At 32.6% G+C, this 20242-nt stretch overlaps 2 protein-coding genes across 2 annotated transcripts in view; both read left to right on the top strand.

Annotated features, from left to right (window-relative positions):
- The window catches only part of LOC122502398 (CUGBP Elav-like family member 4), an 829562-nt gene that overhangs the window by 126448 nt on the left and 682872 nt on the right, over positions 1 to 20242 (top strand). The gene's annotated exons all lie outside the window — the stretch shown is intronic.
- On the top strand, positions 9886 to 17939 carry LOC122502402. Its single transcript, XM_043612435.1, has 2 exons — positions 9886 to 10188; positions 17332 to 17939. The coding sequence occupies exons 1-2, from the start codon at positions 10149 to 10151 to the stop codon at positions 17781 to 17783; spliced, it is 492 nt and encodes a 163-aa protein (XP_043468370.1). The 5' UTR covers positions 9886 to 10148; the 3' UTR covers positions 17784 to 17939.

The following is a 20242-nucleotide window of genomic DNA, read 5'->3' as shown; positions in this document are numbered from 1 at the left end:
AAATTTTTCCAAAAAAATTTGAAACTGTAAAAGTCGGATAAAAAAATTTTGAAAAACAGATTGACACTTTTTCAACAAAAAAATTTTTTATTGATTAAATAATTAAGTAATTAACAAGCTTTTTTGAATTTTATTATATCTATTAAATGAACATATTTTACATTGACCTTTTTGACACTTTAATATTCATGATATTTTTTTGAATTTTTTTAATCCTACTTTTACGGTTTCAAATTTTTTTGGAAAAATTTATTTCACAATACCAGTTAATAATTTAGATTCTACATTAAATAAATATTAAAAAAAGACCAAGAGCGCTAATAAAAGTTAATTAGTTTTCGAGAAATTAAAAAATTACGAAAAGCATGCAAAATCCAGTATTTTTTCTGTATCTGACACAATAGTCAACGAAAATTCTTCGATCAGGTGTCAGTCTTTTCATAATTTCATTAGTTTTCAGGAAAAAAATACGAAAAATTTTTGTCATCCTTATTTTCTACGTTTTAAGCATTTTTACACTCATGACAAAAGGGGCGTCCTGATACACACGGACGGTAGTGTAAATAAGTTATTTTTTAAACAAGGAGAACATATATTCTTTAAATGAACGTAAATAAAAAATTAATCGTGAAAAAAAACATTTTTTAGTGAAGATGAATCGAAGTTAACTAATTGTTAATTAATATTGTTTATAACAATTTAAGCAAATTACTTTTTAAACAAAAAGGACATATATTCTTGAATTGAATTTAAATAAATTAAAAAGAAAACGTGTAAATAAAACCTTTTTTAGTAAAGAAAAATCAAAGTTATCTATTTGTTAATTGATATTGTTTATAACAATTTAAAGAAGTTACCTTTTAAACAAAAAGGACATATATTCTTGTATTGAACTTGTATTAAAATTAAAAAGAAAATGTGTAAGTAAAACCTTTTTTAGTGGAAAGGAATCAAATTTATCTATTTGTTAATTAATATTGTTTTTCACAATTTAAATAAGTGACTTTTTAAACAAAAAGGACATATATTCTTGTAAAGGATGAAATTAAATTAAAAAGAAAATGTGAAAAAACTTTTTTTAGTGGAAATGAATCAAAGTTATCTATTTGTTAATTATTATTGTTTATAACAATTTAAATAAGTTACTTTTTAAACAAAAAGGATATATATTCTTGTAATGAACTTAAATTAAAAAGAAAATGTGGAAAAATATATTTTTTAGTGGAAAGGTATCAAAGTTATCTATTTGTTAATTAATATTGTTTGTAACAATTTAAATAAGTTACTTTTTAAACAAAAAGGACATATATTCTTAATATTTATTTCGATATTTATATTTATCATGAATACACAGGATAAGTATTTTATTTGTTGTAATTATTTTAAAAAAATTATTGTTAGAAAGTTAAATATGGGCAGTTTCCCTGTAACACATCTTTGACTACTAGCTCAAACTGCAACGACCATTTCTCGAAAACAACGAAACAAAATAATTTTTCCATTTAGGAAATTTAATTTTGTAGGAAAATACGGAGGATGAGACTCATTTGCCGTTCAGGAATAAATAAAAACTTTATTTTTTGTAAAGTGTATATGTGACAGCTGTTCGGTGGCACTTGATATTTAATTTACTAGCATTAACTTTTCTTTAACAATTTGAACAAAATAAATGTCTCTCATTGTGTGTCTTTCATCACTAATGAATTTTTACTCGAAAAGAAAACATTATATTTTATTGTTGCTAATTTAAAGCTAAAAATAATCAAAATTGGTCAGTTTTTGAACCTTTGGCGCCATCTCTTGGTTCTATGAACTACTAAAAGCTGACACATGTGTTCTTCTTGTTGTAAATTGCTATGCAAAACAGTTTACATAAATTAAAGTTTTTTATTGTTGTTTTCATATGTAATGAATCTTATTATGTGTATTTTTTATTAAAATTAAGTTTGCTAAATGGAAAAATTATTTTGTTTTGTTGTTTTCAAGAAAAGGTAGTTGCAGTTTGGGCTCTTGGAAACTGACCATATTTAATTTTCTAACAATATATTTTTTTAAATAATTACAACAAATAAAATACTCATCCTATGTATTTATAATAAAAAATGACTTTGACAAATTTATAGGTCATAATTCCTTATATTTTTCAAGAAACGGTCGTTGCAGATTTTTAACCATTTTTGATCTGCATTGTCGGTATATGGGATCCCCTTAAGAATTTATTCCCTTTTAATTTCAAATAAAGAACACTGAAATCGGTTAAAAATTGTAGGTTATAGACATTTTTGAACAGTAAATTGTAAAAAAATTCAATTTTGCAGGAAGTAAATTTATAACTTTGTGAAAATTAATTTTGACAATTTTATTTTTATTTTTATATTAAATAATACAACTCTTTAGCTTCAAGTTACACTTGGTACTTTATTTATGTGACTCTTGAATTAAATTTTTTTTAAATAAATGAAAGATACGCCACGAGTATACTCGGGTTAAACCGTAGGGAGGTTAACTAAATGTGAGTTTTAATTTTATTAAATTAAGTAGACATTAATTATTATCAATTTTTAATTCAAAATAAAATTGTATAAATTAACTAAAAAATGTAGTCAACTATTCTATTAAACATCAACAAACTTCTAATCAAGAAACTGTTATTTATTTGAATGTATTTGATAAAGAATTTTGTTTTTATTGTTTTGAAAATAATGTCCAAATAAAAAATTCCGAGAATCTTGGTACTTTAGCTCGAATAACGATAATATCGTTCGAAAAACAAAAGACTTATTCTCATATCGTTTTTTTGACAATATAAGAACAAATATCGATCGTTTTTTGTATCGTGTCGATCGAATGCATCACTTCTCTTGTTCTTCAATTTCTTTGAAACTTTGAGAAATTGTCACAGAACACATGCAAATGAAAAGTTTTGGTTATTGTTTTGAATAAGTATTATTAAATAATTAATGTTATAAAAATTTTTTATCAACAATAAATTAATAAATTTTCTAAAATTTGTATAACAAATCAAATAATGTTTTTTAAACTTATTTCAGAGCTACTAATAAACTTCTGATTCTATAAAGACTAAAAAATTTTCCAAAAAAAAGCAAACTTTGTTAAAAAATTGTTTAAATAATTGTTAATAACAATTAAATTTAATTAGATGTTGATTTGTTTATTATTTTTTAATCCATATTTAAATAATTTTCAAGCACGAAGCTTTTCGTCCATCAACGATGGACCTCATCAGGTGAAATTCTAAAATTCAAAATCTGTAAATAGTTCCTTAACTTTTACAAACAATTTACACTTAAAATTAACATTCATAAATTACATGTCAAAAAGATGTTCTGATTTAATTTACATTATATAATACTAATAATTTTATAAGGTTTTTAAATAAAAAACACAAAAATACAAAAAACATTAAATTTACAAAAAACGTTAGAATAACATAACCTCACTTACTAATAGGATCTCTTCTCTCACATGTCGTCATTCATTTATAAAAGTGATATAAACATTGTAAAAAAACATTGTTGTGAATCTTTACAAGTGTTCAACTTTTTCAGAAAAAAATAAATTAAAAAGAACATTGTTGCAAAAACAGACACTTTGTGGGAAATAAAAAACACGTTATTCTAACGTTTAATGTAAATTTAATGTTTTTTGTATTTTTTATTTAAAAACCTTATAAAATTATTAGTATTATATAATGTAATTTAATGGTGTTCGATGGTATTTGAAATTTCTAGATTATATTCGACAAACTGCTATCACCTAACAAATACGGCACTGCCTAGTTTAAATGACGTGAAAGTGGTAAACAATCATTTTCGAACGAATTTTTCTTTGCACACAAGCACTTTCTGCAAAATCTGAATGCGAACCATTGACACAAATCTTCTTAATTACCTAAATCCAAAATATTTTTTTAATTCTTGAAGAAACGCGGTTGCAAAATAAGAAAGGCCAAAGTAATGTAATGCAAAACATTTTAACAGCTGAGCCTTTACGCTCCCTGCATGCTTCTGCCCTCTAATGGCAAATGGTTGTAACAAACGTCTTGCCGCCTGTTATTACATTACTTTTGTTGCTTTTGCATTTCCCATTTTTCAACCGCGTTTCTGCATGGATTAAAAAAATATTTTGGATTTAGGTAATTGAGAAGATTTGTGTCAATGGTTCCCATTCAGATTTTGCAAAAAGTGCTTGTGTGCAGAGAAAATCTCGTTCAAAAATGATTATTTACCAATTTTACGTCATTTTAACCAGGCAGTACCGTTTTTGTAGGGCGACAAGTGTAGGTCGCACATAACCTACAAATTTCAGAGACCATAGAACGCTCTTAAATCAGAACATCTTTTTGACATGTAATTTATGAATGTTAATTTTAAGTGTAAATTGTTTGTAAAAGTTAAGGAACTATTTACAGATTTTGAATTTTCGAATTTTACCTGATGGGGTCCATCGTTGATGGACGAAAAGCTTCGTGCTTGAAAATGATTTTAATATGGATTAAAAAATAATAAACAAATCAACATCTAACTAAATTGATTACAATCCAAAAAACAAAAACATCTTATATAATTAATTTTAATATTAATTTTGATGTTTTGCTTTCCAAAATAATAATTATGTTTTAAATTTGCATCGGTATTTATGTGAGGTCCGATAAATTGCAAAATTAGAGAAAAATACACCTTTCTAGGTAAAATATGTAAAAAGTTAGTAATTAACAATAATAATAATAATTTGTTTAAACAAATAAAAAATTAAAAAATGCACAGTATTCTTAAAAATGTATAGCCTGTCATTTTCCAAAAAGAAAAATTAAATTCGGTTAAATTTTACGAATTATAGGTGATTTTGAACATTAGTATGTATGTAGAGTATTAAGGTTTTGTTTTGTCTCAAATGATAAAGAGTAGGCGCGCGACGCGCGCCGATTTGGTTCTAGTATTTATTATTTCCTCTCATAAATCCGTCCCTGCTTTCTCTCTTATTCGCAGCCACGCGAAGCCTGAATCGAGTTGTCAGAGTTGAATTTTAATGCACTAATCGGTCGCAACACGGCTTCACATTTTCAATGATAAATCGATGACGGATTAACATTTTTTAACTTTCGAAGGCTTATTTTAAAGCTGAAATTCTAACGAAGATTTATGTGTTTTAAAAAAATTTTATCTAAATTTTTCTAGATTTTTGAAAAAGTGTTTGTCAAAAGACTGAAATAAAAAATTTGATAATTTTTTTTACTTCTTCCTCACTCTACAACTCAAAAAATAGTTAACGAAATGACTTGAAAGACGGCTTATCTTACGCAGAATTTAATAAGCTTTCTAACCGTATTTAAGTTTTTTTGTATCTCCATTTATTTCCGAGATATGATTGAAAAAGTGATGGCATGTTTTTTCATAGAATCGCGTGTAATCGTCCTGATACCCGTGGACGGTAGTGTATATAATTTTCGGAAATTGATTTTTTCTCCTATTCGCTGTGTTTTCTATTCAAGTGTTTCTTAAATGCGTGAGAATGTTGGAATTCGAAATAAATAAATAAATTTTGAAATACAATCTCCTTGCTTACATACGTATCTATTTTGCAATTACGAGTAATGGTTTAATTGTAAGTGACGCACGTGTAAGTTTGGAGTATTTAATTTGTGAACTGCTTTTAGAATGTTTTTAATCTTGTATTTTATTTTGTTCACAAGATAAATGGTATAAATTCTTGATAGATTTTCACCGATGACCACAATTACTGGATAAAATTGAATTTCCTATCGTGCGTGCAGATTTCTGAATTCATTAAGTTTGTTTTCCAAATCTCCTGGAATCTAGACAAGAGTCATTTTACGTGAAATATCCTAAGTTGAAATTTCAACTTCTTGAAAAAATTGAAACTTGAGGAATTTGTTGTTCTATCAAGTAAAAATGTGACCCAAAAACACTTTTGACTTTTTCGAAAATTTTTAGGGGGTAGAGGGGTGTCAAATTTTACTAATTTTGCTAACACCGTCTACTTATTCAATTTTTTCTGTACATACTTGAAATGGGAAAAATTTTGTAGAATATGTTTCTGAAAGGTTTTTCATGCTCTTTCGAATGGTAAATTTATTTTTCAATATGTTACAAACCAGAAATAAATTTATAACTTAGGCTTTTAAGATGGCTCTTTATCTCGACTTGGGGAGGCACCAAGCTGCCAGAATGTTTAATTATTCTGTTTAATTTTGTGGGGACGTTATCCTACTTTTAAAAGTTACCTTCTGATTCATTAAATGCACTATTTTTGAAATGATTTTGAATTTTAGGTTTAGTTAGGTAAGTAAAGAAATTGATTTTATGAATACATGATTTATTTTTAAATAGCAAAATACCTTTTGAATACAAAATGGTTATAGTGTGTTACAAATAGAAAGTGTATGTGTGTTAGAATATGTGATTGAAACGATACTTATTTACTTACAAACTACAGGCGGAGCTATTCCTCTTTCGAATCACAAAACATCCGTCGGGCGAAAATTCTTTTGCTTTTGTTTTTACTGAAAATCGCGGCGTCTGATTCGCGCAATTTTCTTTTGGTTGCGAGATTGCACTTGTGGTGAGTGGACGCGGGCAATATCTATTCAACCGGCCGTCTCACACAACTGTGTAAAACTCACTGCGGATCTACCTTTTACCGAATTAGTCCGGGCAATATCTAATAATTCGATAATTGGTTTTGATCGCGCTCGTGGGCCACCGATATTTGAGACGGACGCGGGCAATATCTATGCAACTGGCTAGTTATAAATAACAAGATTCTAGAATTATTAATTATATTAATAATTCCAAAATCTCTCAAAAATCAGCCCGCACTGGACTCCACCGGCTCAGAGAATTTGAAAATTTTAACGTCTGCCCTAATTCATGCAAATCGGGTTCCGGGTCGCGGACGGGCTTTTTTGTCGCGAAAATTCTCTGTCCCAAAACACTTGCTAGGTTAGACCCAGGAGAGGTGTCTTCGAGAAGAAGCGAGAATTCGTACTGCAATGATTGAAATTTTGCGACAAGCCTCTAACCCTTGCCTTCTTTGCCAAGGTGGGGAAAACAAAAATTTAGGAGTAGGGAAAACTCATGGGCCCATTGGACGTTGCATTTTTGCTGACGTTTTAGATCTCACGGTAGCTCCGTGAGAACGGAAATAGACTGTTAATATGATATTTTTCGACACCTTATTTCAAAATAACTAAGAAATAAATAATAATTATATTATTTTAATTAATAAAATTATTAATCGTCTTTGTTATACTGGTAAATATAATTTATTTTGTTGTAATTATATTAGTCCTACATGATATAAGTTACTTGTATATGTGTTTTGCATTTCGCATAGTTATACATATACACATATACATGTAATTTAATGTCCTCCGGCATTTTGTTGTTAACCAAAGTTACAACAAAATGTTTATCTATTGTCGAATTACTATTTCATTGATTTGGAATTGTGCATAAATCAAAATAAAATATGTACGCATCATAAAGCGTTTTGTCAGCTGACAATGCATGTGAATTAGTTATACTATTCTAGTCCGTAAGATTGTGGGCCCAAAGGGGAAAAGGGAGGGTTTCCATATGATAGATAAGGCAACGAGAAGAGGCATGTATAGCGAGCTTGTATATGTGACCGTAACACAAGGAATCTATGGTTGTATTAGTTCTCGTAGTCAGCGGAGTCAGTGGATGCCATACATTTAATTATTTCTCAAATGGAATTATATTTTGCTTTTTAAATTATAAAATATGTGTACTGTATAAATTTTAAAACAGAAATAGAGCATTCATATTGGTTATAAATTTGTGAGCAATTTATATACAATATAATGTAATATGAAAAGAATACGCATTTAGACAAATTTCTGTCTGAACTTCTGTAGCGATAATAAGATATTAATAAAGAAATAGCTGTTAGGTACTTTGTACGTAACAATCCACCATGGAAATTTTCCGTTTTCGTCCCCGAAAACTTTTCGCTTAAGAAGACAAGGCAAAAATTTTCCGAACACGTATACCTTACGTTTCTGTTTTAAATAAAACAAGTTAAGAATGGTCATTTTCCGTGAATAAAAATTTTGTTTTTTTTGTTTTGCATTTCGCATCGGTAGGATTAGGTTTTTAGCTATTCTAAATTTTTATATTCGTTCACTCGATTCATTCGTATAATTGGCATAATAATAACATACATACTTTTTTTTAACTGAAAAACATAATTTTCTATTTTGAATTATAAATTATTTGATAGCGCTACCTATTGTTTATTAATTTCTAATTTAACTTGGAACAACAATTAGAGAAGGAATCGCTGTTTTAATTTATAAAAATCACAACTTCAAGTATTCAAAATAGCAGTTTACTCTTTAATAGTTTAGACAAGAACAAATTAAACTGTTCTTGAAATTATGATTTTGTTGATTTAATCGTTGATATAATTGAAAATTCAAATCTGTCTTCAAATGGCTGTATGTATAGGAAAACTATTTTAACTTTACTTTATAGATTTAAAAGATTTTATTTAGAAAGTTTTACCTTTTTTTCAATTATGGAAAATTCCATTTTCTTTACACATTGAATTCCCAATAATATATTTACCTGTTGCAAAATATATGTAATTAATCCTTCAATCTTAACGTTAAACTTTAATTAATCATTCTACTCATATTTTAATTATACAAAATAAAATTGAAAGTTTATATACATAATGTTTCTTTTCTTTCTCGCTGTAACAGATTTTTTTTTTAAAATAAGTAATAAAATTATTTTTTTAATTTTTTAAATCGAAGTTTCTGATATCGGGAACAACCTTATCATGGCGGATCATGTTGCATCGCACATTTTCTAAACAAAATGATCCCTCATGATTTAAGTTTAATTGTTTTTTAAGTATTTGTGCTGTTTATAAATGTGACAGGGTTACATACAAATTTTGTACTATGTGTCTATTGATAGGTAGAAAATAGACTACAGTTGATACATTAACTCAATACAATTTACATCAATTTTGATTGTGGATGTTTAACCAAAAGTTGTCTTGTTTTATATTAAATTTCTAAACTAATACCTATAGTTATTTTAAATATTCATCTGATTCAAGTTAAAAGTGAATTTAAATTTGACATAAATTAAAGCCGAAATAAGCTGATCTCCAAACAAAACAACTTTTAGCTTAAGTGATATTGTACAATGTTACAGACGCAAATCTTTTTGTCAATGTTAAACAGGTGCATGAACAATGATATCAACGTTGACAATTATTTCATAAGAATATGATGTTTCCATAATCTGAATGGAGGGGTTTTCTTATTCTGCTTATCAGTTGTTGGTGGATTAATTAATGGTTGTAGTGATGATTAATGATAGGTTGATTCGGACTGTTTTCCTTTTTTTGAAGAACGAATGATTCATCGATAATTATGAAAAAAACTGGATTTTAATATCTAAATAACATAAGAAAATTATAATATGATTATATTATACTTATTGAATTAATTAAATTATTTAAATTAATTAATTAATTAATTTAATTTTAATTATTGAAACTATTATATAAATTTATCAAAACATAAAATAAAAGTTTATTAGTAGTAGAGTAAGAATTTACTTACAAGTAGTGTGACACGGCTATTTTAGCCGTACACAAAATAATAACTTAGTTAATAGATTAAAAAGAAAAATAACACCAGAACGGGAATCGAACCGTTTGGTTCCCTTTTATTTTATTTTATTTATTATTAATTTTGTAAAAATAAACACTGATAATTACCTAAATTTCATTACTTCGACAAATTAATAAATATACTATCATTTATCTGAGAACTCGTCAAATCAACGTTCAAAATAAATATATTAACCTCGGCGTGTAACCAATTACCGACGGTGGAATGACTGTATCGACGAGTGATAATTAACCAACGAAATTTAGCATAGTAACTCCACTGGAACTCACCGTTGAAAATAAGAAAACGAAGCGCGGAAGTTGCGACGCGTTCGTAGCTTGCGAGTCGGCCATTTTTGTAAATTCATTCTCGTTCTGGCTGTCATAAAGTTTACGTCACGACCGTGACTTTTTGCTAAAATATAAAAAAACTAACAGTAGTTGTGCTGACGATGAGTCGGGGAACCATCCGAGGGAGACGTCGACTTGACGGTGAGTCCCCTGTGTATTAAAATCGGCTGTTCCTCGGTCAGTCTCGAGTAAAATTCATAAATAATAATATTGAAAATTCGACTCTTGTTTAGGCGGCTTGCCGCCGACTAATGTTCGCAATTTGTGGTTGATTAAATAAAATAATCCTTGTCAATTTTGTTAATTTGGTGTTGTTCAGTGATCATCCTTACTTCCCCCCTCTCCGCGGTTATGGATAATTTAATTAATGAGCAGTCGGTTTAGTAAAGAAAATCTTTAGGTTTGGTCATTCCATGTCAAAATGACCTGGCGCCTTGGACATAAACCACACTTCATGAATAATAAAAATTGTTAACAGGCTTTCGAGTAATTTAACTTACTCTATTTATTTCCAAAAGGAATGAAATAATTCCAATTTAATTATTAATTAGATCAAAATTTAAAATTAATTCAAATATCAAAACAAAACCTGTTACAAATGGCGCCCAACGTGGGGCGCGATGATCACTGAAAAAAAAAAATTTTATTGAATAAACAAGACTCGAATTTAAAAAGTATTTAATGAATAAAAATGGAAAATAAAAATTTTGTGTAAGTCCGAGATTTTAAAATGAGTGCAATCTTGAAAATAAAGTTGGAATCATGTCCAGGATTCGAACTTCAAATCGAAAAATATAAACGTGCCATAACGAGTTTTAAGTAAAATTAGAGAGCATAGGTCATTGACCTGACTATGACGTCATAATGAATTCTCGGGTTTACACTGTTCAGCATTACTGAGAATCAAATTAATAGAATAAAAATTCGATAACTGGTAAAATCAAAATAATGATAAGCAATAACATTTTGACTTAGAATATTATTGTTAAAAAAAAAAAAAAAAAAAATTTGAATAATAATATTAGTGAAAAATAAAATATCAATTGTGGGCGGATACGTCGCCATCTCTATTAAATATTCATTGAACTGAGCAAATTAATTTTGATTATTTTTACCTAAATTGATAATAATTGAAAAAAAAAAAAAAAAAATTAATTATTTTTCTTAAAATCCTAAAATAAATAATTGGTTATAGTGAAGAATTTTCTTAAATCAGATTGATGATTGTGGATCAATAAAAATAAATTTGTGATTCAAAATTTTTACCTATCTCTCCCTTCCAAACAATAAAATTTCAGTGAATTAAAATAATTTTTTTTAATTCGTCAAAATGAAAAAAATTGTGTTAGAACGATCAAGTCAAATGAATTCACCGATAGTAGCGGTTAACCCTTTTGAAAATTGGTCGAAAGACCAATTAAAAATTCACTTAGATTCGCATAAAGTAAATATTTCGGGTAAATTATCAGTCTTAAAAGATCGAGCGTGGCGTTTCCAACGTTTTGCCTCGGGCGATCGTACTGTGGAGTGGCTTGCTTCGGACGAAATCCAATTCGAATTAAATGATTCTGAGTCGGAATCGACTCAAGATTCGTGTTCCATCATTTTAGATAAGATGCGCGAACTAATTAATATCCCGGTGTCCTCCGAAAGTAATTTTCACTCACCATCCGCCTCGGCGTTAACCTCACATAGCGCAAATCATTGTGAAGTGTCGTTGGGATCGACAGTCGCGAATTCGACCTCTTTCACGCGACCAACTGATTACAGGGACTCTCAGAGGCTCACACCTCAGAATAACCCATTCTTGGACCAATCTCAACTTACGAAACCGAGTAGAATGACTACTGCAGTACAGAAATCGGAATTTGACTTGTCCCTACCGACATATTATAGAAATTTAGTAATAGGCGCGAGCCAGATGGGCAACGATCTCAGTCGACCTGGATTGTCAGGGAATACAATGGTTCCCTTAACGACTTGTTTCACAGACTGGTCTAGGCCCCAGCCTCCCGTTATCGAAATAAATAATACTCGTAATGAGGCAACTGTAAGTCCTCGTGGATATTATCCCAATGTCAGTCAACCCGATGTTGAACAGGGTGCTTTCCGTTTCCTGGCCAACTTTTATGGTCGTCCAGAGCCGGCGCAAGCATGGCCCAGGCCTGACTTAACCTTAAAACGACTTCCAACTGAAATTCCAGGTAAAACCGCAGAAACTTCGATTGATTTAGGTTTAAATAATTGTGAAAATCGTTATTCCTTTAAACCGATAAATTGCCAACGCTCAGCCGACGCTGATATTGCCAATCACTGGTCCCAACCTGTCAATACAAATTTACCGAATAAAGATTCGAATGATAGAGAAATTAATAACCCAACTAGTCACCACATGAGTAAACAACAGTTGTTTGCCCCTTACAGTAAACCTTTAGATTCAATCGTGCGTAAGTGGGGAATTAAATTCACGGGCGACAAAACTTCTAGTGTCGATGACTTTTTCGCGCGGGTGGAAGACAATATGGAGATTTCTTCTCTACATGGCAAAGATGTTCTTCGAGCAGCACCCTTAATCCTTGACGGTTTGGCTTTACAATGGTTTAGGTTAAATAAACTGCATTTACTCTCGTGGGATCAATTCAAGGCCGAATGTCGTGCGTATTTCGGCGATCGCAATTACCAATGGCGACTTGAGGAACAAGTTACCGGTCGAATACAAGGACCCGAAGAGTCAACTGCGAATTTTATTATTTGCATGCAAGGTCTGTATTCGAAATATACAAGACCTATCACGCGAACTGAAATACTCGACCGTGTTTATATGAATCTTAGGTCGAAACTAAAAATGTCAATCCAGCGTAGCCAGTTTAACACCCTTGAAGAATTGGCTGTGCTCGCGTCAGATGTTGAGAGAATGCTAGATTCTCTCAAAGTTACAAAACCCCTCATAAAGCCGGAAGACTCATTCTTCCCTGAATTTGCATATGGCGGTAAAATAGAAAGTAAATCGGCTTCTAATAAAAATAAATCAGAAGCTGAGCCCTCGGACGATAAAATTTCACAAATTCTTAACATATTGGTGGAAAAAATTGAAAAGTTGTCGAGAGACCACAAAAGTACTCCATCAAATGCGAATTCGAATAAATCAAGTAATTCAGGCAATAAATCGGTTTCAAACGATAAAAATTCGGTTAAAAAGAAAGAGTTAGCTAGTGAATCATCTTCTAAAAACAGTAGACCTAAACGAGAAAAATTTCGTGAGCCTAAAAATCAACCACCGTGTTTTAACTGCGGCGAATCAGATCACGAGTGGAAGCAATGTAAAATCACTTGGGTAAAGTTTTGCCACATCTGTGGTAATCACGGCTTTACGAAATACGACTGCAACTCTGACTACTGTCAGGGAAACTAAAAGAGGAGAGCAGCCCTAGGGTCGATGCTTCTCCTCTTTCGTTAAATATGGCCCTCAAAACTTGTCACTCGGATGTGAGTAAATTAACCAGATTAAATTCAAATTCGAAACCAGGAAACGCTAAATCAATTAATAAAAAATTAAATCAATACATTAAATCAATACAATTGCCTGATTCAAGTTCTCTAATTAATCATTCAAATAATAAAATTGAAACAGATTGTACCGTTTTAATAAAATTAACTGATGGGTTTTTAGATGAGCCAATAAAAATTAACTCCGTGTCTATTGTAAATGACTCTCAATTAACTAGTAATGTTCCTGATGATTTAAATGAAGATCAGAAGGAACGTAATCTTCACTTCAAACCGGATTTGGATCCTATAATGGCATCCGAATCCAAAATTAACCTCGATCAATTATGTGGAATCGGTTCGAAATCGAGACCATATATTAATGTGCTGGTGGGTAACACCGAAGTACATGCCTTAGTAGACACTGGCTCATCTCGGACCTATTTAAACTCAATTGGACAATCAATAGTAGAAGCAAGTAAAACTAAGATAAATAAACTTGAATCCGGTAATGTAATGTTAGCGAACGGTTCGATCGAATCAATCGTTGGTGAAGTAACTTTACCGATTACTCTGGCAGGAATTTCTCGTGAAATGACTATTCGAATAGTACCAGAATTGACGGATGAATGCGTGTTAGGTATAGATTTTATGGAGAGATTCGGGATAGTAATCGATACGAGCATTCGGAGACTCTGGATGACAGAAAGACCAATCATTAGGATTGAGTTTGTTAAACCGGGAAGTAAGATCAATATTAATACATGTGCGGGTATCGCACTACTCTCTGAAAAGAAACGTGAAGAAATCGAATTGTTAGTTCAACAAAAAATACCCCCCCTTTCCGAAAATCTTCCTGCAATTTCATTAGTCGAGCATGTAATAAATACCGAGAATCACCCGCCTATCCGACAAAAGAACCATAGAATGTCCCCTAAAGTATGCGAATATTTAATAACAAATTCTGGGAAACTTGAAAAACAGGGAATTATCGAGCCGTCAAATGGTGACTGGTGTAATCCGGTCTGCATGGTGAAACAACCAGATGGCACTTATCGTCAGTGTCTGGATGTCCGGAAAGTCAATAGCGTCACAGTTAAAGATGCTTATCCTATCCCATTTATGGCTGAAATACTCGATACCCTGAATTCGGCCCATTATATCTCGAAGATAGATTTAAAGTTAGCTTACCATCAAATTCCTCTCAGTGCGGAAAGCAAACCTAAAACCGCTTTTGTAGTACCGGGAAAGGGGCTAATGCAATACACGCGAATGCCATTCGGACTTTGCGGGGCCCCAGCCACCTTCCAGCGGCTAATGGATAGAGTAATCACAGCAGACTTGAAACCAAATGTATTCGCCTACTTGGACGATATCATTGTCGTCACCAAGACATTCAGGGAACACGTAAACCTTCTTAAACATGTTCTTTCACTCCTTATCGAAAAAGGCTTTACAATCAGTCCCCAGAAGAGCCAATTCTGCGTTCCTGAGGTTAAATATTTAGGGTTCATGGTAAATAAAGATGGGCTTTCTATCGATAGAGAAACGATCAGTCCGATCATGGACTATCCACAACCAAAAACCCTTCGTCAACTCCGTAGATTCATCGGTGCCACTTCTTGGTACCGACGATTCATTCATGACTATGCCAGAATATGCGAGCTGCTAACTCGTCTGCTTAGAAAAGGTCAGTCTTTCAATTGGACCTCCGAGCAACAAAACGCGTTTCAATCTTTAAAGAATGCTCTAACTTCAGCCCCTATCTTAGGTTATCCGGATTTTGGTATTCCATTCTGCCTCCAGACGGATGCTAGCGATTACGGTCTTGGCGTAGTAGTAACACAAGTCCAAGAAGACAAAGAACGAGTGATAGCCTATGCCAGTCGTGTTCTCTCTAAAGCAGAACGTAATTATTCTGTAACAGAGAAAGAATGTCTGGCGGTCATTTGGGCTATTAAAAAGTTCAGGTGCTATTTGGAAGGTTACCACTTCAAAGTGATAACCGACCATAGTTGTCTTAGGTGGCTCAATAATCTCCGCAACCCGACCGGTCGACTGGCTCGCTGGTCACTCGAATTGCTAGAATACGACTATGAGATCCTTCATAGAAAAGGATCCATGCATCAAGTCCCCGACGCATTGTCTCGCGCATTCGAACCGGTGACTGATGACAAAATCGCGACAATTGAACTGACTGACGATGACTGGTATAATAAACGTAAAGAAAATGTAATTAATGACCCACGTAAATATCGCAACTGGAAAGTAACAGACGGAATTTTGTATTATTACCGTAGTAACCCCCTGTTGCAGGATTTGGTAGACGATTTAAACGCCTGGAAAATGGTGATCCCCGAAGGAGATCGCCTGAAAATTATGCGCGAAACACACGAAAATACACAAGCGGGCCATTTAGGCGGTCAAAAGACTTACGATCGTGCGTCGATTCAATATTATTGGCCAGGCATGCTTAAAGATATCGAAAACTTCGTGCGTAAATGTATTGTCTGCCAATTAAATAAAACAGAACAGGCAAAACCCCGCGGCCATATGACACAGCGCGTCGTTCATGAACCTTGGAGCGTCGTAGCGACTGACGTAATGGGACCGTTTCCCAAAAGCGCGAGAGGTTTCGAATACCTAATCGTTTATCAGGATCTGTTTACCAAGTGGGTTGAATTAGCCCTACTTAGATCAGCTAATGCCACGACAGTAATAAATTCATTTCGGGAACTGGTAATCAATCGCTGGGGTACTCCCCAAGTATTGCATTCGGACAGCGGTACCGAATACAATAATAACGCTATCAGGGATCTAACGACCGCCTATCATATCCACCACTCATTTAACCCATTATACCACCCACAGGCCAATCCGGTGGAGAGGACAAATCGAGTCCTCAAAACTATGATTCGCTCTTTTATCCAAAATAACCATCGTCATTGGGACGTTTACATCGGTGATTTTCGCTTCGCCTATAACACGGCACTTCATAGTACTAATCGAGTCACCCCTGCCTTCCTTAACATGGGAAGAGAACCGGCCCCTTTAAAGTCTTTCCGTCGGCTTGTGGAAGGGGGAAACGAGTTGCCACTTCCGGATAACAATGAGTGGACAACTCGAATGACGAGACTGAACGATCTAAGAGAAAAAATTACCCAAAACCAAGATAAAGCTTTCCTCCGCCAGGCCAAATATTATAACCGACACTTCCGTGACCAGCGTTTCGGAATTGGTGACCTGGTGAAGAAGCCACTTCACGTACTCTCCAGTAGGCGCGATAATATCGCGAGCAAATTGGCCCCTTCTTTCCACGGGCCGTTCATGATAATTAAAGTTGTCTCTCCTAACATTTATGAATTGTCGTCACTCGAGGGTCGTTTAGCGGGTAGATACCACGTGTCGCATTTGCAACCGTATCATGCGGAAGATGTTAGTAGTGAGTCGGAAAATTCGGATGAAGATCGAGCCCTGGATCGTGAATTGTTGGAAATAGATCGGCCGGAATCGGATTCGGATTCGGAGAACCAGAGCGTCCATGATGTAATTGAGCAACCGCGGTTCCCCTCGCTATCGGAGAATCCGTCTCGTCGTCGAAAATTGCGTAATCGTTCATATTCCATTTAATCTTGATAGATTCTTGTTAATAGTGAAGGATTCTGTAAATAGGAAAAATAAATTTAAAAAAAATATATATAATAATAATAAAAATAATAATAATTTGTTGAAATATTAATTCGAATTAGTTAAACTCCAAGTTACTTAGGCTGAGTTTAGACTTTTCTTCTCTTTCAGTGGATCGAATTCTTTCTTCGGCTAGATGCTTGGAGGAACCAGAGGTGGATAATTTGGTGTGCGCTCGACATCTATTTCTGAATGGAAGGTTCCCATCCCAGGAGTCCTTATTCACGGAGGACGATATAGACAAAATTAGACGCAGTATCGCTTCATCTCCTCACCTTCGTCTCACAGATGAGGAAGAAAAACTCTTGCCTCGTCCTGAAGATCCGCAAGTCGAGATTCCTGGATTAGTCTACCAACCTATTTGTGAGCCTGTCGAGGCGGGACCTTCGCGTCCTCAGTTTCCCCCGAACCATTGGGTTCTCGAAATGAAGAAACAAATCGCTTCTAGAGCCAAAACGCCGAGTTACTGGGGCAAAACAAAGGCCCGCAGAGGAAAATGCGGCAAGTGCCTTCAAACTGGTCACGCATATCATGAGTGCCCTCTCCATAAGCGCAATCAATAACCTTAAAAACGAACATGTTAAGATTTCATTCAATGTAACCCTTGTGAGGTAGGGTTAATAACCTCACCTTAGGAATAAACAACCATTGAAAATAACTATATCCACAACTGATTTAACTCTCTTCACTAATGAATCTCTGTTCTAAATATAAATTTTAACCAATTTCAGGTCGAATACACTTGTTTATTTCAATGAAGGTTTAAAAAAAAAAAAAAAAAAAAAAAAAAAAATATATATAAAAATATAAAAAGGTGAAAAATTTTGTTGTTTGATTATTTTGATAGAAATATAAATTCACTTAATTAAGATATTCATTTGGAATGGTTCATCAAATATTTTATTTTCAAACATGGACTATTGTGGAATGGAACTAAAATCAATTATTCAAACAAATTAAATGAAAATTCGACTTGAGCATTGATTTGACGAGGAGCAGCTCTAATTGAAGTTGGGGAATTCATCTTCTCGACCCCTTAGGCCGGAGCTTAGCAGGGGGGAGTTGTGACACGGCTATTTTAGCCGTACACAAAATAATAACTTAGTTAATAGATTAAAAAGAAAAATAACACCAGAACGGGAATCGAACCGTTTGGTTCCCTTTTATTTTATTTTATTTATTATTAATTTTGTAAAAATAAACACTGATAATTACCTAAATTTCATTACTTCGACAAATTAATAAATATACTATCATTTATCTGAGAACTCGTCAAATCAACGTTCAAAATAAATATATTAACCTCGGTAATTAATTGTTCGTATTTTTCTATTCTTGCTTCTGATCGCGAGAGTTAGACTCTCGCCTCTCGTTGACTCCCCATCCATCGTCACGGAAAGACGTTATCTGAAGTCGTCGTGGGAAGCGCTTTCTGGCATATATAATCGGAAGAGATTCCCGATTATCCAAGAGTGCCAGGAAGACGAATTCTACATTTGAGAAGATTCACCTGTCAAAACAACGGGTGCGGCCATATTGGATCGGTGGCGCTTATGTTAATTTGTGCGCAGCGCTCATGTGGCGCCGCGTGTAACCAATTACCGACGGTGGAATGACTGTATCGACGAGTGATAATTAACCAACGAAATTTAGCATAGTAACTCCACTGGAACTCACCGTTGAAAATAAGAAAACGAAGCGCGGAAGTTGCGACGCGTTCGTAGCTTGCGAGTCGGCCATTTTTGTAAATTCATTCTCGTTCTGGCTGTCATAAAGTTTACGTCACGACCGTGACTTTTTGCTAAAATATAAAAAAACTAACAGTAGTTGTGCTGACGATGAGTCGGGGAACCATCCGAGGGAGACGTCGACTTGACGGTGAGTCCCCTGTGTATTAAAATCGGCTGTTCCTCGGTCAGTCTCGAGTAAAATTCATAAATAATAATATTGAAAATTCGACTCTTGTTTAGGCGGCTTGCCGCCGACTAATGTTCGCAATTTGTGGTTGATTAAATAAAATAATCCTTGTCAATTTTGTTAATTTGGTGTTGTTCAGTGATCATCCTTACTTCCCCCCTCTCCGCGGTTATGGATAATTTAATTAATGAGCAGTCGGTTTAGTAAAGAAAATCTTTAGGTTTGGTCATTCCATGTCAAAATGACCTGGCGCCTTGGACATAAACCACACTTCATGAATAATAAAAATTGTTAACAGGCTTTCGAGTAATTTAACTTACTCTATTTATTTCCAAAAGGAATGAAATAATTCCAATTTAATTATTAATTCGATCAAAATTTAAAATTAATTCAAATATCAAAATAAACCCTGTTACAGTAGATATGTATACATAAATATATATGCATAATTGTATACATGAATATAATTACCTCTAATAAATATACCTAAGCACATAGGCTAGTTTAGTCTCTATTTACGATTAAAGATTATCATTTAGTTTCAAAAATGATAGCTAACCTACAATGTCTCAGTATTAATTAAATATTATAATTAAATATTTAAGAAAAACAATTTTTTAACATTTGCTAACGTAAATACAACAGAACTCTATACTACTTATCTGAATATACATATTGGATATACGTAACCCAGTGGGCATATTTGTTCAGAAGACGTTCCAATTATGTCTTTTTACGGACGTCCCGGTGTCCCCTGGGAAGTTTAAGAAAATTTTTTTTTTTATTAAATTTTTTTTATTAAATTTTTTTTTTATTATCATAATACTAATTTTCTTAATAAAACTAAGAGTAATACACGTAGTGATATTCGTTTTGGTCGGTTATTGACTAAACTTAGTTAAGCAACTATTAAAAACAGAAAGTTATTATCCTAAAGTTATAACAGTTAATTTAATATATTATAGTAGGGTAAACTATTTTATCAGTTATATAAATATATTAAATGTTGAAGAATATTAATATTTCACTAAATAATAGTATTCAATTTTTTCATTAATAAAATAATTAGATTAACTAATGACTTAACTAACTGTATCTTTATTTA

Source organism: Leptopilina heterotoma, unplaced genomic scaffold (assembly GCF_015476425.1).
Source record: "Leptopilina heterotoma isolate Lh14 unplaced genomic scaffold, ASM1547642v1 Lhet_228, whole genome shotgun sequence".
NCBI classification, from domain to species: domain Eukaryota; kingdom Metazoa; phylum Arthropoda; class Insecta; order Hymenoptera; family Figitidae; genus Leptopilina; species Leptopilina heterotoma.
This window is presented reverse-complemented; position numbering and strand designations above follow the sequence as displayed.